The sequence below is a fragment of the Cnephaeus nilssonii genome, assembly GCF_951640355.1.
Source record: "Cnephaeus nilssonii genome assembly, chromosome: 4".
Classification (NCBI taxonomy): Eukaryota; Metazoa; Chordata; class Mammalia; order Chiroptera; family Vespertilionidae; genus Cnephaeus; species Cnephaeus nilssonii.
The window spans coordinates 103,500,458-103,526,586 of NC_137075.1; the positions used below are offsets into that span (position 1 = coordinate 103,500,458).

Below are 26,129 nucleotides of genomic sequence, written 5' to 3' on the forward strand. Positions count from 1 at the left end.
TGATGACGCAGCCGGGCCGGAAGTGCTTCCGGCCGGACGGCGTTTCCACGGACGCTTAGGAGACGCCTGGACGCGGAACCGGCGGCGCCGACTGGCCCGCATGGGCCGGTAAGTGAGGAAGGAAGGGAAGGAGGGAGGGAAGTCGGGGCGGCGACGGATGGCCCGCCCTCCCGGAGCCGCCTGCACGCCAGGAGCCGGAGTACCCTGAGAGCCCGGCTCGCTGCCACCACGCCCCTCGCCCCCTTCGCCGCCGCCGCCCACCCGGCCTGTGGCCAGCTCCCGCAGGCGCCGACCCTTCATCCTCTCCTCCTCCCCTAGTGTCTGCCACGTGCCAGGGGCTTTGCCTATAATATCACCCTTAGTCCCCTCCACGGCAAAGTAAGGAGTCTCCTTTATGCCCATTTCACAGAAGAGGAAACCGAGGGTGAAGCAGAGGTAACCTGACTTGCCCAAGGTCTTGAAATCAAAAAATGCCAAGCTGGCTTTGAAACCCCGGTCCACGTGACCCCACGACTGCTCTTCCCACCGCACTGCGCCGCCTCGCTGCACAGTAGCCCGTGCACAGGGGCCGCAGGGCGTATACAGTCCTCCTTTCCGCCCCCCACGACCACATGTAAACTGGGTTCTGAGACTGAGACTGAGGGTGTGGGACGGGAAGCGGGCGAGGAGGTTATGTGGAGGCCAGCGTGCGGTATGCGGTGGCTGATGCAATGACCAGCTAATAGCTCGGCTCTCGAGAGGGTTTCATTGGTCTCCACCCGCCCCCCCTACACACATACACACACACACACAAAACCCCTGATTGGGCTGTCTCGTCAGGAATTGGTCAAGAGGCTCAAGTGTTTTAAGAGAAACTGGGTGATTTATAAGAAACGCCTCCTGCAAATAGTTGCAGGGTGGGGTAAACAGGAAGAAAAGAGAATAAAGGGGCTTTTTTTAAAAGGAAACTGAAAGTAAGAGGGGGAAGACTATAAAAGAAGAGCCTGCTGCCCTGGGAGTCTCCACTACTCCAGTGGCCACCTCTGCAGTGTCTCGCTCAGACCAGGTACGTACTGCCATCTTTTGTCAGGCTTACAGCTTGTTCGTATTTTTTACCAGCCCTCTACCAAAGTGCTGGAAACCTTGGCTTAAAGAGTGAGAGATTGTCTCTCTTAGGATCAGGGTGTGGTACATTTTGTTTCAACCCATCGACCTAAAGTTCAGGTGATTCACAGCTTCCCTAGGGAATGGAGGGCCTCGGGGGGCGGGTGCCAGTTTGGATTCATAGCCTGTGTTTTAGCACCGTCCTGTTGGCTGTCATATTTTTCACTGAGGAGGCCTCCTTAAGTAGTCATTAACATATTAGCAGTCTCATTGTGATACTCACAAATGCCGTATGCCTGACTTCATATAGCTTAATGTCTTCTTTGCCTTTTAAGATGATGTTCATTTTATTATTTGGAGAGAAAAGTAACCCTTCCTCTCAGTGTTTAGAAAAGAAAAAGTGAACACAATCTGTTCTAAGGTTCAGAGGGTTAAAGAACACCTTGCCCTAAAGAAGTCATCTTCCTGTCCTCTGGGAACTTGATAGATGTGAAGGATGGAATCCCACCTCTGGTGGCATCCAGGCATCTAGAAACTCCTGCGTCTCCTTCGCGGCTGTCCCCGGCTGCTCCAGAATTGGCTATCTTAGGCCACCTTCCCCCAAAATTGCAGAACGGGTGTGTTCTGATCTTATCTGTGAGATGAGATCATTGTCATGTTCCATGGTACAGTTCTGTGATTCTTTTCATTCCAGTTTCCTCAGGTGCCTGCTACACTCCCCCACAACAATGGAACCTTTCAAAATGAGCACAAGATCCGTGTTGTTTAGAAAGAGGAATTGAGAGTTGATTTTGCAGAGCCTTGTAGCTTTGTCTCCAAGGTATGCTGTGGTCTCCCTGCTGGGGAGTATGCCATATTGGTCTTGACACTCCCAGTACCTTTTTAGAGGAGGTAGTAGATGACTTCACTGATTATAGCTTCATTTCTTTGTTTTAGATTATAGGCTTGGTTTAATAGATAAAGCAGCTTTCCTTAACAAAGAGTCAAAGCCCTATTTGCAGTTTATGGGTTAACACTTAAGACAATGGTCCTTAGCCTTTTGGCATCTCAGAACCCCTTTGAAAAAGTAATGAAACCTGGATACTCTGCTTAGAACCCCATTTATACCAGTGTGCATGCAAATAGTGATGTAATTCCAGAAGTTCCAAACTCTGGGTTAAAAACCTCTGAAAGTAAACTTAATTCTAAAAGTTAGTTAACAAAGAAATAAAGGAAGATATTGACTAGATGGGAGAAACAGTGGCAAATGGGTGGGTGCATGAAATGAGAGAAGTGGTAGCTCTGTTCTCCTTGTCTCTGATCATTCCTGATGTACTCACTCACAAAGTTGCATCAGAAACACACACACACACACACACGATTTATAGTGTGGGGATTCCCATACAGTGAGTAAGTAACTGCCTTGTGATCATAAGAGCAGGGAGACCTCATCTTTCCCTCAGTCGGATTTAGTTCCCACGTGCCTCTTCTGAAATGGGATTCTGATATTTAAAGATAACGTGTTTTCTTCCCTACAACATGTACCCTAAATGCAAGCCCAGTTTGTCTGGTTGATCACTTGCAGTGACCTGCTCCATTGCAGGGAAGATTGGCTGTCCGGGGATCACCCGGTCATTGTACCTGGCACTTTCCCTAGGAATGTTTAAGGGTAATTTCCATCTACTTGATTTTGGTCCTACTCACAGACTTTAGAACTTTACTGATAATGTTGATGAGATGCTGTAGGAACTTAACTCTTGTTTAGATCAATTACCCTAGGATAAAATTGGTTCTGTGTCATTTTGCTTAACCATTAGTACGCCCTAAGCGTCTATAGACGCAAGCGGCGGACCTTTTTTAATTGAATTCAAAATATCGTGGCATTTAACTGGTTAAAGTGGCAGAATCTATCGATGATGTTACATGAGGACTTACTGAACTGTGCGCCTAGCTTTGAAAGTTGGAAAAATTCGGGATCATGTATAAAGTATCTGCACATGATATTTGGTCACTTGTAGCTAGAAGTAATTTTCCTCACTTTGCTATTTGATATCGTCCTGAGTATTTCTCCTCTCTAGTGCCGATCAGAAGGTTCTTCCACATTTCTTCCCCTTTTTTACAGACTTCCCTGACCTTTGTTATATGAGTCAGTTTGTTACCTTACCAAACTTCCCTTTCTGGGAATTTGGTGGTTGTCAGCAAGGAAGGGAAAGAAACCCATCCTGGTTTCAGTATTATGGTCTCTGATTATACAAAGAATGTTTCGTTGAAATTTACATACTTTTGAAACAAATATTTAGCAATGGATAAATAAAAGTAAATTACCCCCCAAATATGTGTTTGATTGATAGTTACTAGGGGAAAAAATTTTTAATACGTTTTTATTGATTTGAGAGAGAGAGATAAAGAGGAGGGGGGAGAGAGAGAGATCAGTTGCCTCTGGCACACACCTTTACTGGGATCAAACCCAAAAGCTGGGCATGTACCCTGACCAGGAATGGAACCGTCAACCTTTTGGTGTATGGGATGACATTCAGCCAACTGAGCCACACCCACCAGGGCCAGAAAACAGTTTTTTAATTAAGAAACAAAGTAGTCACTCATTAACCCTCCATGGGGCCAGTGCTGGGCTTAGACTGTTTCTTCCCTGCATCATCGCACTTACCCACGCACCAGCCTGCAGTTAGCGTTGTGATGCCGGTTCCACTTCACATTTGAGGGGCTGAGGCTCATTCCAGGCAGGTAACCTGTGGGATAATAGTTGAGAGTGTGGGCTCTTGAATCAAACTGCGTCGGTTTGTATCCCGTCTCTATCACTTACTTGCTGTGTTATCTTGGGAAAGTTTTTTAACCTCTGTGCCTCAGTTTACTCACCTGTGAAATGGAGATATATCTAGCTCATAAGCCTTCAGTGAATTGATATGTATAAAGTGCTTAGAACAACACCAGTTACAGAAGTGCTGGGAGAGCTGCTCTATCATAGCCTCCTGTCAGCCTCCGTGTTCTAGGTATAGCAGCAGCTATAGGTGGAGCTGGGGCTCAGCCCGGCCCTGGAACCCTCACGCACAACGCTCGTGCTGGATTTAGTTCTTGCTTTACAGTTTACAAAGTTAGTTCTTCCAACATTTCTTCCTCCCCCCCCCTTTTTTCTTTTTTTAAATATATTTTATTGATTTTTTACAGAGAGGAAGAGAGAGGGATAGAAAGCCAGAAACATTGATGAGAGAGAAACATCGACCAGCTGCCTCCCGCACGCCCCCCACCAGGGATGTGCCCGCAACCAATGTACATGCCCTTGACCGGAATCGAACCTGAGACCCCTCAGTCCGCAGACCGATGCTCTATCCACAGAGCCAAACCGGTTTCGGCTCTTCCCCTTTTTTACAGACTTGTTTTGCTGAGCTCTTCAAATGTCACCATGTCCTTTTTTCTCATTTCTTCTCATAGCAGCCCCTGAGGGAGGTGCAGAGGTTCCTGATGGTGTGACTTCATAGATGAGGAAGCTGACACTCAGAAAGGGGAAGTGACTGACCCAGGAGGGGACTGATATGGCCAGCCTTTGCCCCACGGCAGCATCGGGTGGCCTCCCCTGTGCCCCCCTCCCCCCTTAAGGTTAAGAGTAAATAATGACTATTAGGTACATCTTCAAAGTTTTGTTGTTAAGTGAGGCAGCATGTCTAATGGACAGGTTATATATAGTTCTTATCTCATTTGGAACCCAGCAGGGTAAGGCCCCGCCCTCTACCCGAGACCTTGCGTGTCTGAGAACCGAGCAGCTGGCCAGCCAGGAAGCCATTTGTTCAGCCGTAGGTTGGTCAGAGCAGCAAAGGTCTGGGAACTGGTCCACACGCAGTTAAAGAGTAAAGAGCAATTTGACAGATGTGTTTGGGGCTGTTAAAGTTGGGGACGGTAAAGCCCTTTGGTGTTTGCCCCTCAGCAAACACAAGTCCTTCCTCTGTCCTGGGCCCTGCACGAGGCACACTCGGGCTTAGTTAGGGAGGGCCTCCTTTGCAGTCCTGGAATCTATAAGCCAGCAGTCGCTTTCATCCTCATTTTTGGCATTTGTTCTTCCTCTTCTTCATGGCCCCAAATTTTCATTTATATTTTTATCAATGTTATTTTATCCACATTCTTTATTATAACTCAACCTCAACCCTTTTGAGAAAAAAGAACTAGATATAGGAAAGAAAACATAGCTGCAACAGTTTATTAATCTCTCTCCCTCCTTCTCTTTCTCTTCTCCCACAGTTTGTCAGGACCACTGAGCGACTCCTCCATTGCCCAGCTGTAAGCCTAGGTCTTCGGAGATGGCAGACGAGCAGGGGGGTGCCTCCCCACTGGAGCTGTTCAACAGCATAGCTGCCCAGGGAGAGCGTGTGAGAGCCCTCAAAGCCGGGCAGGCGTCCAAGGTGGGTGGTTTTGCTGAGCTCTTCCCACACATACAGCCGAGTCTGTTGGATTGTGTTCCCTGGGCGCTGACTGTGCTCTCAATAACTGACTATAACTATATTGGCTATAATCTTACATTTGTCTTCTCCTTTATCAACATTATTGATGCACTAGAGGCCCAGTGCATGAAATTCGTGCGTGGGGTGGGTCTCCAATCCGGGACTCCTTGGGGGATGTCCGACTGCCGGTTTAGGCTCGATCCTAGCAGTTGGACAACCCTCTCACAATCCTGGTCCGCTGGCTCCTAATTGCTCACCTGCCTGCCTGCCTGGTCACCCCTAACTGCCTCCCCCTGCCGGCCTGATCGCCCCTCACTGCCTCTGGGTGCTGGCTGGATTGCCCCTAACGGCCCCCCCACCCCCCCGCCGGCCTGGTCTCTCCCAGCTGCTCCCCCTGCCATCCTGGTCACCCCCAACTGCCCCTCCTTCTGGCCTGGTTGCCCCACGCAGCCTGCTGTTCAATCATTTGGTCGTCCCTCACTAACTCCCCTGCCAGCCTGGTCATAGACAGCCATCTTGTGAGGGCATGAGAGTCAATTTGCATATTACCTCTTTATTATATAGGATGTGAGGTAAAGAAAAGCCAGTGAAATACAGCAGTCATCCACCCGCCCATCCTCATTTCCTGCTCCCAGAAACACATATAGTCAAACCCCGTTTCTTGAATGTCTCCCATCTCGAACAATTTGGTTCTCAACCAAGTTCACAGAAAAAAATGTCTCGGTTGTCAAACCAAAACTTCATTTTCAACCTGACAACCCTTTCATGCTGATACCTCAACATGATAAAAAATATCTCGGGCAACAAATAAAGGAGAGAACGCTTTTGTTGCTGTAGAAATCGGTGGTTAGCACAATTTTAAAACATAAACAGGCCATCAGCAGTGCTAATGTTGCTAAGGATGTGAAAGTGCTCACAAAACTGCAATCACAATCAACTGAACAGATAGAAAAACTCTTGTTATTGGGTAAACAAAAAGCAGTTAGCGGTGATAGCATTTCCAAGGCAGTGATACATGAAAAATTCGTTTAAGGCTAATATGGGTGGTTGGATAAATTTAAGAAAAGTAGTGTTTACTTATAAACAATACATTAGACATGTACTGTATATAAGAAAAGGAATCATTTGGGGGCCTGGGACTGATTAATTCAGTTTTCATTACTTCTAATGGGGAAAAATGATTGCGTTTTCAAACAAATCACTTCTCAAACAGCCTTCCGAAACAAATTAAGTTTGAGAAATGAAGTTCCTTTGTATTTTCAATTCTCTTAGCTGCTTCTTTTAATATATAATCCCCATATCTCTAAACAATCACGCTTATTACATTGCTTCTTGTTGATTGCCCAGTTGAAGGCTGTCACTGTGGAAAATGAGGAATTAGCATTTGCACAAACATTCTCCATCCTGCCCGTCTCCTGATACCTGAGTCCCTTGGTCGATACTAACATTGACCTTATTCTGACCATGGCAATGCTACCAGTAGACCCATTGAGTATACAGAGGGCTTTTCCTTTCCTGCCCAGCTTTGTTTTCTCTGGCGTTGATTAATTTATTTTGATTTATTTTTGCTTGGCTTTTTTATGGGCTCATGATAATGGGTCCAAGCTCTCCCTCGGTTGGGTGAATTTCCCCTGGAGGCCCTTACATCAACCCGTCGATCAAGTTCTTGAAGAAGTCTCTCCCAGACCTTCCCCCTACTTTGTCCTGGACTGGCGGCTCGCCCCCCACACTGCCCACCGTAGGCTCTCCTCGCTGTCCACCAGGGCTCCCTCACCTCCCCGTAGGTCCCTGTTTCCTGAGCCTGTGTCTTACTTCTCGAGGGTGAGCTCTCTTTGGGCAGCACAAATCCTCCAGTGGTTTCTGAAAAAAATTACTGCCAAGGAAAGAATTTTGAGGGCTCTTAGAGAGTCTGAAAGTATCTTTGTTTTACCTAATATTTGATAACTATGCTGGGTATAGAAATCTGAAGTGGAAGTGGATTCCCTCCGTCTCTGAAGCCCTGTTGCTGGGGTTGCTGTGGAGATCCGAATGGTTCCTTTGTTCTTTCTCGCTGGGCGTTTGCAGGATCTCTTTGTGCCTGTGTTTTGAAGTTTCTTGGGATGGGTGCTTGCTCAGTGCTCCTTTCAAACTAGAAGTTCATGATATTTAAACCTCAGAAGTGATAGTATTTCTTTGATCTCTTCTATTTTCTCTGTTTCTTGGCTGATTTTTTTAAATTCAGAGACAGGTCCTCTGATCTAATTTTTTTACTTACTTTTCTTATTTTTATTCATTCTTCTTTCAGGTGTATTTCCTCAACTTCTAACCCTCCTGTGGTTTCTCACTTATCCCATGATTATTAAATTCCAAGAGCTCATTTAATCTCTGAGTGTTCCTTTCCTCCTAAGGCCCTGCTCTTACTCTATAGATTCAGTGTCCTTTTATCTCTGAGATCTTGGGATCATTTCCCTGATGTTCTCTGCCCCTTTATAAATGCCATTTCCTTCTGCCCTTCACATTAGAGGCAACCCTCAAGTGTCGGCTGGTACTTGGCTGGCCCTGGTGTTCCAGAAGGAAGCAGAGACGCTGGCTGGGCTTCGTGCACATGGGAGGAGCTGATCGGTGCAGGTTTCCCTTCCCTGGAGACCACCAGGCTGCTCCCCTTTGTTGGGGAGCTTTCACTGTCAGGGTCCTCAGGTCTCTTCTTCGAGGTTAGTAGAGTCCCGAGAGGGGGTCCTGCAGCCTGCTGTCCCGAGGTGCAGGTCTGGTGCCAGCGTCGTGCCTCTGAGTAGGACGGAGGAGCTGGGCTGGGTGATCCTTCCCCAAAGCTCCCTGTTCCCAGTGTGCTGCCCCTGCCGGGCAGAGGGCCCCAGGTATGGACCCCTTTCACTCTCCCTCTCTGACACTAAGCCTTGGGGTGGGAGCAGGGGCACTCACTCAGCTGTGTCAGGAGCCTGGGGTAGAGGTCTGAATAACTGTTTCTGAAACAGGCTTTCAACCAGTGCTCCTGTCTTTATAGCCCCCTTCATCCTCACTTCCGTAAGCACCTGAGGCCACTGGTGCCCCAGTCTCCTGGGGATTCCACACAGTCCAAGTCCAGTTGCTGTCCAGTATTTCCACCACATCCAAGAATTTGTTCTCACGTATTCAGCCAGTTACATCATCCGTCAGCTTTCCAGCTTCTGAAATCCAGCTGCTGGTGTCCTCTTCCTCTTTCCTTTGTCCTCCTGGGGTTACTGCAGGGAGACGCTTTGCTGTGCTTGCTGTGGGTCTCAGAGTGTGATCTGCCAACCCCTGTGATCTTAGTTTCAAAAATGTCGTCCTAGGTTCTCAGCAGATGTGTCAACCATTTCACACTCACCCTACTAGAGTACTTTGACTCTTTAGACCCCAAATAAACCATTACATTGTAAAAGAAATAAATACTGAAAGAAAGTAACATCAAAAAAAGGGAGTTGGTTACTCACAGAAAGAGGTTTACACACCAGGTAGGGCTCAATAGATGAGGCTAATTTTTTTTAAAATCTATATATATAAAAGCCTAAGCGACCGTTATGACCGACCAGTTGATCAGTCGCTATGACACGCACTGACTACCAAGGGGCAGACGCCCAATGCAGGAGCTGCCCCTGGTGGTCAGTGCACTCCCACATCCCACCTCCCATGGCCAGCCAACCTCCCATGGTCCCCCCCTTCCCCCGGCCAGCAGCCAGCAGGCCCCCAGGCCCCGGCCAGCCCCAATCGGGACTGGGCAAGATGGCCCTGATCGCTGGCCAGGCCTAGGGACCCCACCCATACACGAATTTCATGCACCAGGCCTCTAGTCTAAAATAAGGACCCAACTGTTGATTATTGACTCTAGAGACCCATTTTGGGAACTTGACAATGATGATTTTGTCCATTTAACATTAAATCTGAATAGCATTTAATAAATATTTTCATTAGTAATTCTTAGTTACAGTTATGTTCATTATTTTAGCAAACCAACGATACTTAGCACAGTAGCATGACTCTTCCAAGCGTGGTCTTTGACCAAGCCGAGTCAGCTGACACTCAGTAAGAGAGAGCAGAGGTTGCACACTGGGACCAGAGTTAAACGATGAAAATTCAGAAGTAAGTTTGTATCTAACCCTAAAGTGATTGTAATAGAAGCACCTGATGTTTTAGAAATTCCCTTTAAGCAAAATAGCCACTCTGGGCCAACTCCAGTGCGGGTGCTGCGGGCTTTCACCAACTGTCTGCCATCTATGTGGGCCGTGGTCCTTGGCATGTACAGAGGGCAGGAGACCCACTCCTTTTAGAAACAGCAGCTCATTAAAGCAGGGATGCTCCGGGGGCGGAGGGGTAGGTCAGGGTCTGGGGACTCTGGGAGGCAGTAGCTGAGGCTATGTGCAGTTTGAGCAGCACTCAGGAAATGACACTGGATCATACGGGTTAGGATAGAGACCAGAGCTTTTTTTCTCCTTTTACTTTAAACTTTTAAAATCAAAATACACCATCATACAGAAAAGCATCGGGGTCATAAGCAGGCAGCTCACACTGAATTTTCACAACATCCACACCTGTGTCACCAGCACCCACATGCCAAACAGCATTGGCAGCGCCGGAAGCCACCCCCAGGCCCCCCCGGTCACTGCCTCTGTTCTCCCAAGGGAGGCCTCCACCCTGACCCCTTCACCCTGGATAGTTCTGCCTGTGTTCGTTCGAACTTTATATAGTCCAGTAGAACATAGTCTTTTGTGTCTGGCTTTTCTCAGAACATCAGCTTTTACATTCTGCTGCAGTGTTCCAGCTCATGTTAGGTCGAGAACAAGAAGAGATGAGGCGAGCCCGCTTGCCTATTTCAGTCCCATTCAGACTCCAGCCCGTCTTCCAACAGGCACACGGGTAAATAATGTTCAGCTTTCATCCAGCCACCTGGTTGCAAGCAGAGTTCGGTGAGATTGGGTGTGAAATGTCAACACAGCCAGGGAGTGCAGGGTATTGACTGCAGTGTATTTCCAAGCAAGGTCATTCTTCCCACAGTTAACTGGGTGGATCATGCTTGCTCAACATTTATTTTTTTTTTGTAAGCGCTGAGCCTAGACACTGCAGAAATGAGGTGAATAAGACATACCTGCCCACCTAACCCAGACATTCTGTCTCGTATGAGGTCTGTGGGCTTACTGATTACACAACTCTGATTGGTTTAAATCCGTGGTTGGCAAACTGCAGCTCGAGAGCCACATGCGGCTCTTTGGCCCCTTGAGTGTGGCTCTTCCACAAAATACCACGGCCTGGGCGAGTCTATGTTGAAGAAGTGGCGTTAGAAGAAGTTTAAGTTTAAAAAATTTGGCTCTCAAAAGAAATTTCAATCATTGTACTGTTGATGTTTGGCTCTGTTGACTAATGAGTTTGCCGACCACTGGTCTAAATGAATTCTAGAGAGTTTCAGAGTTTGAAACACAAATCTGTCTGCTAACCACCCACAAGAGCGTCCTCTGTGGCAGATGTCCTGCCTGGCGGAGTGGCTCTCCGAGTGGAGGGTAGCGTTGGCGTGTCCATTGGAAGTCCTGTTTATAACACTATGTAAAAACTACATGGAAATATTTGTATTTTCCTTGCAAGCAAATTGGACTGTGATATTGTTTGTGAGCTGATCCAGCCAGGCCAATTATGGGAGTAGAGCTTTAGGGCTTTTCATGCCTAAACTGCCTAATTAGGCCTCCTCTTTGAAATGCCAGGCTTCCGGGGGTGGCTGGTGAGGGCTCCTGGGAGAGGAGGCCAGCAGAGTTCCAGAATGCCCAGAGACACTTGACATCTGTGTTCCTTATGCTTATTCTAAAACAACAAACAGGCAAACACTTGGGGCAGCAGCACAGCTGTTTCCCGTGGACCCTCCTCAGGCTGTGACCTGAGAGCCCCTAGTCCTTCCTGGCCTTTGTCTGTCTTCATGATGTCTGAGTTGCTGTTATTATCCTTGGTGGAATGGCTGTTGAGGTTTCAGTAACTGTTCTTGTCAGCCTATGCAGAAAGTAAAAACAAGCTCAGCACAGAACTCAGGATAGTGGAGCAGAGGATCTTGTCGCGCGTGGTCTCTGCATCAGTGATTTGAGACTCTTTGGTGTAGTGACTGTCATAAACAGTGTAGATTGTGTTACTGTGTCTATCCCCATAGTGCTTGGTGGGAATCCGTGGCACTAGAGGGACAGGTAAAAATAGAATGCATTCAAGCCCACACTTGTTGTGTGTCCATGGGCAAGTTCCTTCACCTCTCTGAGTCACAAGGTTCTTCAGCTGGAAAAGGACAGTGACAAAGAGTCCTGCCTCCCAGGGTTGCTGTGAGACTAACCAAAGCAATGTGTGTGAAAGCACTAACAGTGCCTGCCACGTGGCAGCAGTGACATTCAGCAAAAGTTAGCTACTGTTAATGTCTTCATCCTTCACCCGATTTCCTGTGTTCAGGATGAACTTGATTCTGCAGTGAAGAAGCTGTTATCACTAAAAATGAGCTACAAAGCGGCCATGGGGGAGGACTATAAGGCTGACTGCCCCCCAGACAACCCGGCACCTGTGGGTGATAGTGGCCCAAATGCCACGGAAGCTGAAGAGGATTTTGTGGACCCGTGGACGGTACAGACGAGCAGTGCAAAAGGTGTTGACTATGACAAGCTCATTGGTACGTCCTGGGAAAAGCCCAGACTTTTAGTAATGATTCCATTGGTGTTTTTAATATTAATCATAAATCCAGTCAAGCTTCAGTGCCAAGTAAATATATATATATATATATCCTAAAATATTTTGGTGATGCATTATATTCCTAGAGGATTGTTAAATAAAGTAACCAAATAAAGCTTATTGCAAAATAATGATCTATCGTAGATAACTTAGTCGTACCTTTTCCCTTTTTTAACAATTCAGAACTTGAGAAGGATCTGTTGAAATGGGTACTTTACAGTCATTAACTGCCTTTCGCTTAGTGGTGACAAGCCAGTCACAGATTAAGTTTCTCCTCCAGCGGTGCCATTTGTGAAGCGGACAGTCTGGAGGTCAGCGGAGGGCGTCACTGCTCTCAGGTGGCCCGTTGTCATTCCCAGGCCTTCCGTGAGGGGCTTCTTGCTCAGCAAAGTCCTCACTCTGCGGTCATTGCTAACCATCAAAATTCAACCAAAACCTTCTTACCCGAGTCAAAGCCATTTTCCGTGATTTTTAAATATAGACTATCAATAGGGAAAATTCGCTTGAGGACAGGCATTCAGTTCAACAATTAAAAGATATTGAAGCCCTGACCGGTTTGGCTCAGTGGATAGAGCGTCAGCCTGCGGACTGGAAGGTCCCAGGTTCGATTCTGGTCAAGGGCATATACCTTGGTTGCGGGCACATCCCCAGTGGGGGGTGTGCAGGAGGCAGCTGGTCAATGTTTCTCTCTCATCGATGTTTATAACTCTCTATCCCTCTCCCTTCCTCTCTGTAAAAAATCAATAAAAAATATTTTTAAAAAAGATAATGAAAAATATAGTTGTCAGTGTATATAAGTTTTACCTTAGTGAACAATAAGCAACTATGTGTGCTCACGCACGTGAGAAGCTGCTAGCTAGACTGCGTTCTAGATGTGTTTCCCATCAGAGTCCAATCCCAGACAAAACAGCATTTTATCCTGTAATTTGTTTTCTGTTTTGCTGGTTGTGATCTCAGCTGTCTTGTTAGTACAAAAGACCCTGGACTTCATGTTGGGGGAAAGGACCGGGAGCAGAGGCCTCAGGGGTTTGGTTCTTAGCACTGCGATGTTTTTCCCTTAATGCCTGGTCACCAAACCTCCTAAGACAGTCATCTCTTCTTTTTCCCAGTTCGGTTCGGAAGCAGTAAAATTGACAAAGAGCTGATAAACCGAATAGAGCGAGCCACGGGCCAGAGACCACACCGCTTCCTGCGCAGGGGCATCTTCTTCTCACACAGGTGAGCGTTCCCGAGGACTTCTCACCCTTCCTCTTTAAGTCAGAGAGTGATTGGGCCCCGGCCGGGGTGGCGCAGTAGTTGAGCTTTGATCTATGAACCAGCTTCAATTCCTGGTCAGGGCACATGCCGGGCTTGCGGGCTCCATCCCCTGTGGGGAGCGTGCAGGAGGCAGCCAATCAATTATTCTCTCTTATCATTGATGTTCCTGTCTCTCTCTCCCTCACCCTTTTTCTCTGAAATATATATATACACACATACACACACACACACACACACACACATATTTATTTTAAAAGCGATTGGGGCTATTTCCTCAGGCTGCCTGATACTGTGTGGAACTGGAAGGCAGTTGTCAGAGACTTGGAGCCAGCTCTCCCCTGTCAGTAACACGTCCCTTCACCCTCTGGCCCTTAGTTTATTCATCAATAAACTGTCCATTTCACACCCCTAGTTGGTTTGCCTCAGTGGATAGAGTGTCAGCCCTCGGACTGAAGGATCCCTGGTTTGATTCTGGTCAAGGGTTGCAGGCTTGATCCCCAACCCTGGTCGAGGCACGTGCGGGAGGCAACCAATCGATGTTTCTCTCTCTGTCTCTCCCCCTTCCTTCCACTCTCTCTCAAAATCAATGGAAAAATATCCTCGGATGAGGATTAAAAAATCCTCACATCAATGTTTCTCTCTCTCTGTCTCTCCCCCTTCCTTCCACTCTCTCTAAAAATCAGTGGAAAAATATCCTCGGGTGAGGATTAAAAAAACAAACAAAAAACTGTCCACTAGGTGAAGGTTACATTCACAGAGGATGAGATTATGTCCAAGTTCATTGTTTCCCACACAATAGGCTTCCTGAAATTACGTACCCTCTTCCTTCTATTGTGCTGGCCTGCTCAAAAATAATATCAAAAGAGAAACTAATAGAGTGTATATGCAACCAAATTTCTCCACTTTAGACCGTAAGTGCCATGCAGATAACAGAAAATGAGCAGCTTCCAGAGGGTTTCTGCTTCTCCCGCCTGAGATCACCTTGGGTTCGGGCCAGCCCATCTTCGAGGCTGTGTTCATGGTCCAAGGTAGAGCGTTCTGCTCTCTCCCACTCACGGCTACAGGAGCACACGCAGGTCACAGGTCGGCAGTCTGCCCCACACTTCAGATTCTGTGGCAGAGAAATCCAGGCCTCGTTCGCCTTCCTCACGGGCAGAATGTAATCAAAGCTCTTTCCTGAGTGAGATTTAGTTCACCCTTCCCCAGTATACAATTCAGTGGTTTTCAGTCTACTCACAAGGTTGTACAACCATCGCCACCATCTAATTCCAGAACACTTTCTTCACACCGAAAAGAAACCCCTACCCATTAGCAGTCAGTCCCCATTCCTCCCTCTCCCCCCGCACCACTGGCAACCACGAATCTCCTTTCTCTGTCTGTGTATTTACCTGTCCTGCACATTTCATATAAATAGAATCACTAAATAGAATCACATGCCCAGCCGGTGTTGCTCGATAGTTGAGTGTCGACCTATGAACCAGGAAATCATAGTTCAATTCCTGAACAAGGCACATGCCCAGGTTGCAGGTTCGATCCCCAGTGTGGGGCCTGCAGGAGGCAGCTGATCAGTGATTCTCTCTCATTGATGTTTCTGTCTCTCCCTCTCCCTTCCTATCTGAAATCAATGAAAATATATATTTAAATAGAATCACAGCCAAAACCGGTTTGGCTCAGTGGATAGAGCATCGGCCTGCGGACTCAAGGGTCCCGGGTTCGATTCCGGTCGGGGGCATGTACCTTGGTTGCGGGCACATTCCCCAGGTGGGGGGCGTGCAGGAGGCAGCTGATGGATGTTTCTCTCTCATCGATGTTTCTAACTCTCTATCCCTCTCCCTTCCTCTCTGTAAAAAAATCAATAAAATATATTTTTAAAAAAATAATAATAATTAAAAATAAATAAAATAAATAAATAAATAGAATCACACAACGTGAGGCCATGTGTGCCTGGCTATTTCAGGGAGCGTGTTTTTAAGGCCCATCTGCGCTGTAGCCTGTGTCAGTTGATGGAGGTGTAGGTCTTGAAGCTTTTGGCCATTCTCAAATTTGAGAACACCCCCTATCTAATTTTATCATCTATAAAATACGGGATTCGATGAGATATAGCACCCAATGTCCACCTGCAAACAGACCATAGGTACTGCCTGGACGCCCTCCCCCGCTGAGTGAGTCCCTACCCCAACCATCCTCAAAAAGCTTCCAGAAACGGGGGCCTCATCCACTCCAGCTAGTCCCTGAGGCACCCCGACCAGACCTACTGCACAGCAAGTGCTCAGAGACCCCACAAAGGTGGCTCCAGCCAGTCCCTGAGGCACCCCGCCCAGACCTACTGCACAGCAAGTGCTCAGAGACGCCCCACAAAGGTGGCCAGTCCGCTCAGGTGGCCACTGCCTGCTCTTCTCCTCTAGAAGCCCAAAAATTTGATTGGTTAGTTGTGAAAGCCAAAGAAGGACTTCTTCCCTCCAAAACTGTGTTTTACTATTCCCTTATTTCAGAAGTAGTGTGTTCATTCCAGGGGGAGCAGGAGGGGGGTGAAAACTAAGCACAGAAAAGCAGAATGCTCATGGTCCTATCAGCCAAGCTGAGCAACCAACCCTGGCACAGGGTGGAGTCCCATTTGGAGGCCACCAGACCTCCGGGAAAGGTGACTGTTTCCCTGTTCCTTTGGGAAACTTGGCCCAGAAACAAGGGACAGTCACACCCAGAGGGGTGGTTTCACACCTGCCACACATCGCAGTCACCGAGAGAGCCTTTTAAAAATACAGATTCCAGATGTCACTACCGTCCTGAGAATCAGCATCTCTGAAGGCGGGGCCCGGGCAGGTGCAATGTGGAAACAGCAGCCACATGCTACTGAGGCAAAGTCAGGAAGGAGGACCCTCGTGTGCCTTGTTGGTGGACCCCAGTCCTGGGGAGGGCAGTTGATTCCAGAATGACTCCCAGATGAAGACACCTGGTCCCATCTGGCTGAGGGAGCCGGGCGCATCTCCCACTCCCGTCCTTAAGGCAGGGCTCCGTGGAACCCTCAGATGTCCCCAGTCTGCTCTCCAGAGCCACAGGGCTGGGCGACTCTGAACAGTTACTGTGCACTGTTGGCCTGGTGTCAGCCAGGACAGTGTACAAAGCAGATGGCGTATCAATGTTGATATTTGGAAAAATTCCGAAAGAGTTCCAGTGGCTGCCCAACTGCATCCATCTTTTAAACACATTATCCCGAGCTCCCATGTCTTCTCTGAAAACAAGCACAGGAGAAACCATGTTGTAGAACCATTACAAACTCACCAAGAATAGCAAACTAGTTCTTACCTGTGTTTGTCTGAACATTTCCAAGTGAGCATTAGCGCCTCGATTTTCCCCCCCAGAAAAATCACAGTTTCCTCTCTCCTTTTTCCTTCAGGGACATGAACCAAGTCCTCGATGCCTATGAAAACAAGAAGCCGTTTTACCTGTATACGGGCAGGGGCCCCTCTTCTGAAGCCATGCATGTCGGCCACCTCATCCCGTTCATTTTCACAAAGTGAGTCCTGGCTCTGACTCTCCTCGCTGTTATTAGCAAGTCAGGAGCGGTGGGTATAGGCTGTGTCTAGAACCGACAAGACAGGTCACGTTTGCTGAACAACCACAGTGTCAGAGACATGGCGCCTCTGTGGCCTCCATTCACTCGGTTCGTTCCTGGTGTCACTTTAGAGGGACATGGGTGACGGAGACCGTCAGACCTGTGCCACATCTTCTCTTCCCTATGTGACCGTAGGCCAGTGACCGCTCTGAGCCTTAGTTTCCACATCTGCAAAATGGAAATAATAATTCCTGCCTCGTAAAATTACTGTAAGGCTACAAGTAAAGCATGTAAAACAGCAAGCCTAGAGCTGACCTGCAGGGCGCTCTGAGTTAATAAATGGCAGTGCCCTTATCGTTACCAATAATCGGATAAACAGCAAGCTAAGATCACGTGACTGTGTAGACAAGGAGGCCTTGACGCAAGTTGTTCGTTGGAACCGTTTTCAGATACCAAAGGGCGTTTTCCTGGAGGGGAAACGAGATGTCAGCCTCTCCCCCGTGTCTCTTAGGTGGCTGCAGGACGTGTTTAATGTGCCCTTGGTCATCCAGATGACGGACGACGAGAAGTACCTGTGGAAGGACCTGACCCTGGACCAGGCCCATGGCTACGCCGTGGAAAATGCCAAGGACATCATCGCCTGCGGCTTTGACATCAACAAGACCTTCATCTTCTCTGACCTCGACTACATGGGGTAAGGAGAACGCATGGCTGCCTTTGTTTTCTTTTGTTTTTTATTGATTTTTTACAGAGAGGAAGGGAGAGGGATAGAGATTTAGAAACATCGATGAGAGAGAAACATCGATCAGCTGCCTCCTGCACACCCCCCACTGGGGATGTGCCCACAACCAAGGTACATGCCCCCGACCGGAATTGAACCCGGGACCCTTCAGTCCGCAGGCCGACGCTCTATCCACTGAGCCAAACCGGTTTCGGCGCATGGCTGCCTTTTGAATGAGCAGATGTGGACAAGTCCTCGTGACAGGGCTCAATCTGAAACATCTTGGGTGGTCTCAGGCCCTGTGACTGTTTTTCTGCTTTTAGTACGTGTTGTGACCTGGGGTAGTGGCTGCGATTTTCATCCTCAGCTGGTGACAGAGAACTTCTGTGTTGTGGTTGCTCTCCAAGGATGATCACTCTCACCAAGTTAGGGTCTTTGTCTTTCCTCACAGAGAAAAGACTCCTGGTTACACATTCTAGGATTTTAACGTCTAGGATTTTAACGTCTTTTATTTCATTTTTATTTCAGAGAGAGGAAGGAAGAGGGAGAGAGAAATAGAAACATTAATGATGAGAGAGAATAATTGATCTGCTGCCTCCTACATGACCCCTTCTGGGATCAAGACCGAAACCCAGGCATGTGCCCTGACTGGGAATTGAACCGTGACCTCCTGGTTCATAGGTCGATGCTCAACCACTGAGCCAGGACAACTGGGCCAGTCTAGGTTTTTAAAACCTAGCTGCTTAAAAACCCAAATATTTCATTCCAGAAATCCTTGAATTGAAACTCTGAGGTCTTGAACTTCATCCCAAATGACTACCAAGAAAGTGTTAGAAAATTATTAGATTTTTTTAAATCACTTTCCTTGTGGGCCTAGAGGCACTGCGGTGTCCTCGGAGAAACATGGTCTTGGAAGGAAGGTGGGCCTAGGTTCGAGTCTGGCCACGTCTGTTAATGGTCACGAGACGCTTCTGATACATGAAATAGGATTAGATGAGACCTTAGATGTCACTGTCATTACCATTTCCATAGCACTTCATTTTATTTCTCTCTCCCATTCCTTAGAACGCATTCCCATGAGTTCTGCAGCCTCTTCCCACCAAGGACCTCTGGTCCCCTCCAGCCTGCACTCTCTAGAACACAGGTCTGCTCAGGTCCCCCGCTCAGGCCTTTCCCAGCACTCCCTCCTCCTCAAGATCAAGTTCTCACTTCCCTCTGAGCGCGCAGCCCCTCTGTGACTGGGCCCTGTCCCTGTCTGGTGCCATGCCACCTCCCTGCAGATGGAACAGTTCCATTTCCTCCCATTTGTCCATGTTCCTGTCTGCCCAGAGTCCCCTCCCCTCCCAGCTCAGCATTCCTCCACTTTCTTCCAAACCCGTGATCAAGCATTGTCTTGTCCTAGGAGCCGTCCCTGGTAGGCAGATCTAGCACCTGTTCTAGTTCCGGCACCCAACCTCCTCCTCGGCCACCTCTAATCTAAGGTGCACTGTGAGGGGCGGCCCTCTCCCAGGAGGTCGGTGAAACAGTCACCCTGTGCTCTCAGTGGCAGGCACCCCCTAGGCCCCCAAAACACAGAAGTGGGCAAAACAAAGTCCCTGCCCCAGTGAGCGTGATGTTAGAGCGTCAGAAGCAAGTCCTCTACTAGTTACTGTGTGACTTGGGCAGTGAGCTAACCCCTCTTTGCCTGCTTGTCCAGCTCATTTATTCAGCAGGTATTTATTGAGCATCTACTACCTGCCAGACTGCTGCTGAGATACAGCAGCCAATAAGACAATGAAGCAACCACTCTGTCAGGTTACCTTCCAACCAGCAGAGTCAGGCAGCTCATCGATAATAGACCAGGTGATAAGTGCTGTGAGGAAGAGGAAGGGGGGCTCAGCGGGCAGGAGTATCGGACCTGTGTCTGATTCTGATTGTGTTTGCAGGATGAGCCCAGGCTTCTACAGGAACGTGGTGAAGATTCAGAAGCACGTGACCTTCAACCAAGTGAAAGGCATTTTTGGCTTCACGGACAGTGACTCTATTGGTAAGGAGCCGCTGCTGCCGGCGCCCGGCCCCAGCCCATCAGAAGGGAGCAGTGGCCCAGAGCTGAGCTGTCGCTGGGATGGTGGCATCTGCACTTTGTCTCTTTAAATAATAAACCAGAGGGGGTTTCCTTGGAACATAAGGAGGCAATGTGATGCCCTTGGCCACTGTCCTGGGCATGTGGAGCTGTACCCAGGGTGCCAGTCCGCCCCTCTCCTCAGCCATCCATGTGAGGCTTAGAAGAAGGTAGGAAGGGTACAGACAGCTTGGGAGTTCCTGTGTCCGAGCACGGCGTGCACCTGAGAGCACCCTGAGGACCCGAGTGCCGCAGCTGGGGCGGGCTGGCTGGGTGCCACTTGTCAGGTGTGATCCCGAGGTCCATGCCCTTTGTCCCAGAAGCCCCCCCTCCGCAGGTCTCAGCAGATCACAGTAGCATTGTTAACACAACATTGAAAACGGTTCTGTATCAAGAGAGCGTAATTTGTAATAATTAAACAATGAGGAATGGTCTGAATGCCCAGTGGGCAGAGAATGGTTAAATGTAGACGATTCATTTATAGGGTAGAACATACTTAACAACAACCTGGGTAAACACTACAGAGTGAAAAGGGCAAGGGGAAAAAATAGTATAATCACAACTGAAATAAGTAGAAATAGAGAAAACAGATGAAAAGAAATACACATTGAGTTTATAGATTTTTTTTTTTCTTCTACTTTTCTGGAGTTTTCCGCTGTTCTTTAGTGATGATTATTTCCTAACGGGGAGAAAGCCTGTTTCTGCTCATCCCTCTCCCCGGGGTAACCAACCAGACAGGAGCTGCCCGTGTGTAAAGGTTCTCTGTCCTCGCTCCCAGGGAAGATCAGCTTTCCTGCCATCCAGGCTGCTCCCTCCTTCAGCAACTCGTTCCCGCAGATCTTTGGGGACAAGACGGACGTCCAGTGCCTCATCCCCTGTGCCATCGACCAGGTCAGGAGGCAGCGGGGTGTCAGGTCTGGGCTGTCACGGGGGGCTCCTGGCACTCACCTGTGGGAAAGGCGGCTTGGGGTGGGGGGCTGGGGGATCGGTTCTGTGAACTGGCTGGGGTTGCTGTGAAGGCCTGTCAGGTGACACTGATGGGCTAAAAGCTGGCGTATTGCTTCCAGCCATCCTCAAAAGGCCCCTCTCTGCCCTAGGATCCTTACTTCAGGATGACGAGAGACGTCGCCCCCAGGATCGGCTATCCTAAACCAGCCCTGCTGCACTCCACCTTCTTCCCCGCCCTGCAGGGGGCCCAGACCAAAATGAGTGCCAGCGACCCCAACTCCTCCATCTTCCTCATAGACACTGCCAAGCAGATCAAGAACAAGGTGAGCACTGCCCTGGGCGGAGGGGCCACCGGTGCCCGCAGAGCCACATGCTCGGGCACACGCACGCCCGCACCGGCGCTCTATCGTTTCGGCATCCGCTGCCCCAGGGCTGCTGAAATCCTGGACTGAAAACTGTCCCCCTGCTGACTCGAGGCCTCCTGTCCCTGTCCTTGTCCCCAGATAGCAGGGGAATTTACTTTGTGTCCTCTCACTGAGGAGAAACTTTGCATTTTTTTTCCTTTTCTCATCAGCGCTGTGTTCTGGAAGCAAAGTCATGGCAGTTTTCTTTAAAGTCCCACAGGCAGTAGAGAAAATTCTATTTCTGAGCACGAGCTGTATTCCGGAGCCAGGCCAGGCGCTTTGTTCATGCTTCCTTGTTTTACTTCTCACTGGGTGAGCGGTGTGTTCCTTTTAAAGGTGAGAAGGATGAGGCCCAGAGCGAGTGTTTCCACTGGAAACCAGCAGTCTCCTGGCCATGAGCAGCACCACCCCCTGGGGCGTAGGGGCTGTTTCCTCCCAGAGTGCTCGCTGAGCCCCAGAACTGGGAGATGTCCTGCAATGGGACAGCCCTGCCCGGCCCGGCAGGCAGCGGGCTCTGGAGTCACCAGGGAAACGTGAACTAGGAGTTGGTTGAGCTTCCGTATTTTCAGGCCTCGCTTCTGTTGCTGGGTGCTGACCTGCAGATAAGACAGTCCCCTCACCGCCCTACAAAGCTGTTGACGTTTTATTGGGAACCAAGTGTGTGTCTGCGGGTTGGAAGTTTACAGTGGGAGGGGCGGAATCAGTATTTGAAGCACATAATGCAACTGTCTGAGTCACTACCGGGCCCCTGACCCTTCTGGAAAGTCCCAGCAGTTCCTGGTGGACAATAGGGAAACCCTTGATACTATGAACAGCTGTTTCTTTCCCTTTCGCTTCTGGCGGAAACTTCAGTGTGTGGGGTGGTGGGGGAGGGACTCCTGGTCCCTCCAGCTGAGGCATTTTGTATTGTTTTTGGGTGTTGTTTGAAGTCAGCCACTTGGCTCTGGGGCATTTTTCATTCACTCAGAGACCTGCAAAGACCCAGAGGGAGGCGAGCAGTGAGTGTGAGGTCAGGAGCCACAGGCTGCAGAGGCCACCAGGGTCACACCACTGTGGGACGGGGAGGCCAGGCCTTGGTGCTCAGTCTCCATGCCCGTCTGCAACTCCAGCTCAGACTCCTCCTCGGCCGAGAGAGGGCATCTGCCCCACTCAGGAATCGCAGCAGTAGCTGTGTGTGCATGCAGGGGTGTGGCTGCCTGCCACGCACTTACCTGTGAGATCTCATGGAGCTCTCATATCCACCAGGAGGCTGTGTCCGTTCTGTAGGCGAAGAAATCAAGGCTCAGAGGGTTGGGCAGCTGCCCTGCATTCACCCCATTGGGAAGCAGAGGGCCAGGACTGTAACCCAGGTGCACCACTGTCTGGCCTGCCTCTTACCTGCTGTTGGAGAGTGACCTTGGCTGTCCAGGTGTCATTTGTGGCGTGGGGCAGTTGTCCCCTTCACAGACAATCAGGCCTGTCCTGGGGCCTCTGGGGAGACCTACTGAACACCTCCACTTGAAGTTTACCGACTCTACCCACCCCACTCCCCTTTTGTTCATAGCAGGCTTCTCAAATCCTCGTAGAAAGTATACTGAGGAACTTTGTCTATCCGTTCCAGCTTTTCTTCTCCCACCTGGCCCTGATTTCTCTGAGATTGTCCTCAGTGAGTCCTGAAACGCATTTGTTAGCTTGTGAGTCTGTCATCTCCTGAAAGTGCCAGTGTTAGGTGAGCCCTACCTGCAGGTCCTCCACCTCCGTACTGCCCAGGGTCGGCTTTCCCTCCTGAGCCCTCCTCTGTGCCTCCCTCCCGTCCTCTCTCATAGTGGGGAGGGCAGCAGCCAGGCTGGGGTGCTGTCCTGTTCGCCAGTGACAGCACCGCCTGCCCTGGGCAGCGGCCGCCCCTCCCTGGTCGTCTGTTACTCTGAAGAGGGTTTGTGTTTGTCTTCTTTCGATGAGAACACTTGAGGACATTTGCCCCAAATTTCAGCTCTCCTGACTCTGTTCTTGTCAATGGGGAGTGGGGAGTGCAAAGCGAACCCACCTCTGCCCCTTCCCTGCAGTGGGCCCACTGAGTCCGCTTGGTGGGGCTCCTCCCACCGGCCTCCCTCTGGTCGGGATCTGACGGGCAGAAGCCGTCACTGGCTCCACTTCCAGCTCCTGGGCTCCCGCAGGGCGGCCAGAGCCCCCAGCATTGTGTCTCTCTTGCTGGTGCAGGTCAACAAGCACGCGTTTTCTGGAGGGAGAGACACCATCGAGGAGCACAGGCAGTTTGGGGGCAACTGCGACGTGGACGTGTCCTTCATGTACCTGACCTTCTTCCTGGAGGATGACGACAAGCTGGAGCAGATCAGGAAGGTAGGACAGGCCGTCCCGGCTGCCCCAGCTCGCTTCCTCGGGACCTGGAGGCTCCGGCAGCCAGCTGGGGGCAGTCGGCGTTTCCTCGGGGCCTGAGCCCCGGAGAGTAAATGGAGGAGGTGGATTAGTTTGTAGCCAAGAAACCTCATGAACAGATAGTCACAAGAGAGAAACTGCAGGCTACTGTTTACTTAGTAGCCACACAAAAGGGTTTAATCCTACTGTGAGAGCAGTGTAAGTTAAGGCACCATCGAAGTTAAAGCAGGTCCCCTCCCGACTTAGCAGGGTTTTGTGTTGCTGTTTCATTTGCAACGATTGTAAACCAGATGCTTCCAGGCTCCCCCCGCCCAGCGTGTCCGGCAGTAGCTTGGCCGTGGGTATGGAGAACCCCGAGAATATCCACAGCTGTGCTCGGGTTTTCCAGTTCTCAGGATCTTTTCCAAGAAAGCACCCCTGCTTGAGAAAGAGCTCCTCATACAACAGCGTTCAAAATAGTAACAGCACAAGTTCAGGACCGGCCACACAGCAGAGGTGGGTCACCGAGGAAGTGTCCCAGGGCGGGTGCTGCAGGCGGACACGCAGTGAGATCAGTGCAAACGCAGCGAGGTCAGTGCACACGCAGCGAGGTCAGTGCACACGCAGCGAGGTCAGTGCACACGCAGTGAGGTCAGTGCACACGCAGTGAGTGAGATCAGTGCACATGCAGCGAGGTCAGTGCACATGCAGTGAGGTCAGTGCACACGCAGCGAGGTCAGTGCACAGGCAGCGAGGTCAGTGCACAGGCAGCGAGGTCAGTGCACACGCAGCGAGGTCAGTGCACACGCAGCGAGGTCAGTGCACACGCAGTGAGTGAGATCAGTGCACATGCAGCGAGGTCAGTGCACATGCAGTGAGGTCAGTGCACACGCAGCGAGGTCAGTGCACACGCAGCGAGGTCAGTGCACAGGCAGCGAGGTCAGTGCACACGCAGCGAGGTCAGTGCACACGCAGCGAGGTCAGTGCACACGCAGCGAGGTCAGTGCACACGCAGTGAGTGAGATCAGTGCACATGCAGCGAGGTCAGTGCACATGCAGTGAGGTCAGTGCACACGCAGCGAGGTCAGTGCACACGCAGCGAGGTCAGTGCACACGCAGCGAGGTCAGTGCACAGGCAGCGAGGTCAGTGCACACGCAGCGAGGTCAGTGCACACGCAGCGAGGTCAGTGCACACGCAGTGAGTGAGATCAGTGCACAGGCAGCGAGGTCAGTGCACACGCAGCGAGGTCAGTGCACACGCAGTGAGGTCAGTGCACACGCAGTGAGTGAGATCAGTGCACATGCAGCGAGGTCAGTGCACATGCAGTGAGGTCAGTGCACACGCAGCGAGGTCAGTGCACACGCAGCGAGGTCAGTGCACAGGCAGCGAGGTCAGTGCACAGGCAGCGAGGTCAGTGCACACGCAGCGAGGTCAGTGCACACGCAGCAAGGTCAGTGCACACGCAGCGAGGTCATTGCACCACAGAAACCTAAGCGATGCCCCAACGTTAGCCAGGGCCCTGCCCGTGAGGCACTGGCCTTGCTCTCTGGGGCTTGGGTCAGAGATTCAGCGGAGACTTTACAGAAGCGGTAGGGCTGGCGGAGCTGTCATCCGTTCCCTGTGCTTGGAGTTCGGCTGCAGCGCAGGGCAGGGAGGCCTCCCCGCGACCCTCTCGCTGAGAGGGCAGGAGCACTCACGCTCAGAAGGGAAGTGTGACGGACAGGGTCTGTACTGAGCTGAGCGAGGCCGTGGGGCGGAGCCGTTCTCATGGTGTCTCCCCGCAGGATTACACCAGCGGAGCCATGCTCACCGGGGAGCTCAAGAAGGAGCTCGTGGAGGTCCTGCAGCCCCTGATCGCGGAGCACCAGGCCCGGCGCAAGGAGGTCACAGAGGAGATAGTCAAAGAGTTCATGACCCCCCGGAAGCTGTTCTACGACTTTCAATAACGCCCATTTTATATCTGTACATAACGAACCAGAATTCACCCCGAACCCCAGCCCTATCGAATCACTGCTACACTTAGGCTGTCACAGCTTCCTGGTCCTGGTGTCGGTACCCCTGTCTGTCAGTACTGCTTCTCCCTGGGCCATCCTTTCTGTCGGGGGCCAAACCCTGTGCACTACCTGTGCACCGGGCGCCGGGGCTGGGCCGACAGGAGTCCCACTGGTGCTCTCCCACAAGGACCCCGGCCCGCCCAGAGCCGGCCACAGGCGTGCACTGGCCAGCCTGCGCCGCCCCTGGGAGCACTTCCCCGGGCAGCGCCCTTCGGTTCCACACAGACCCTCAAGGCCAGCTGGGAAGGCAGCCTGTAGTCTGCATGTACATTTCCGGAAGTTTAATGGGCACAGCCCATCCCCAAAAACCAAAAGGATTGCTAGCTGTGCATTTGACCGAGAGATCTCCCAGCTTGAAAGCTGCTTTTCACACAGAATATCGCCCGAGGAGGCCACTTTTATTAGTTGAGTCTGTGGAGAAACTTTCCACGTGTGAACTCCAGCCCCACGTGTTCTGTGGCCGTCTCTGCCCTTCTCTGAGCCTCCCCACACCGCTTCCACCAGCGGGCCCTGGGGACAGGCTCTCCACCCT

At 50.3% G+C, this 26,129-nt stretch overlaps 1 protein-coding gene across 4 annotated transcripts; it reads left to right on the top strand.

Annotated features, from left to right (window-relative positions):
• WARS1 (tryptophanyl-tRNA synthetase 1) lies at positions 1-25,905 on the top strand. Of its 4 annotated transcripts, none has more exons than XM_079767750.1 (12): positions 36-108; positions 944-1,045; positions 5,311-5,471; positions 11,934-12,147; positions 13,316-13,424; positions 16,858-16,977; positions 17,528-17,710; positions 19,663-19,763; positions 20,617-20,729; positions 20,936-21,109; positions 23,387-23,527; positions 25,328-25,905. In XM_079767750.1, the coding sequence occupies exons 3-12, from the start codon at positions 5,370-5,372 to the stop codon at positions 25,487-25,489; spliced, it is 1,419 nt and encodes a 472-aa protein (XP_079623876.1). In that variant the 5' UTR covers positions 36-108; positions 944-1,045; positions 5,311-5,369; the 3' UTR covers positions 25,490-25,905. The 4 variants fall into 4 exon arrangements, with proteins under 4 accessions (XP_079623879.1, XP_079623876.1, XP_079623878.1 ...); XM_079767752.1 differs by lacking the exon at positions 36-108 and adding an exon at positions 157-435; XM_079767753.1 differs by lacking the exon at positions 944-1,045 and having other exon boundaries at positions 1-108.
• The last annotated feature ends 224 nt before the right edge of the window (positions 25,906-26,129 follow it).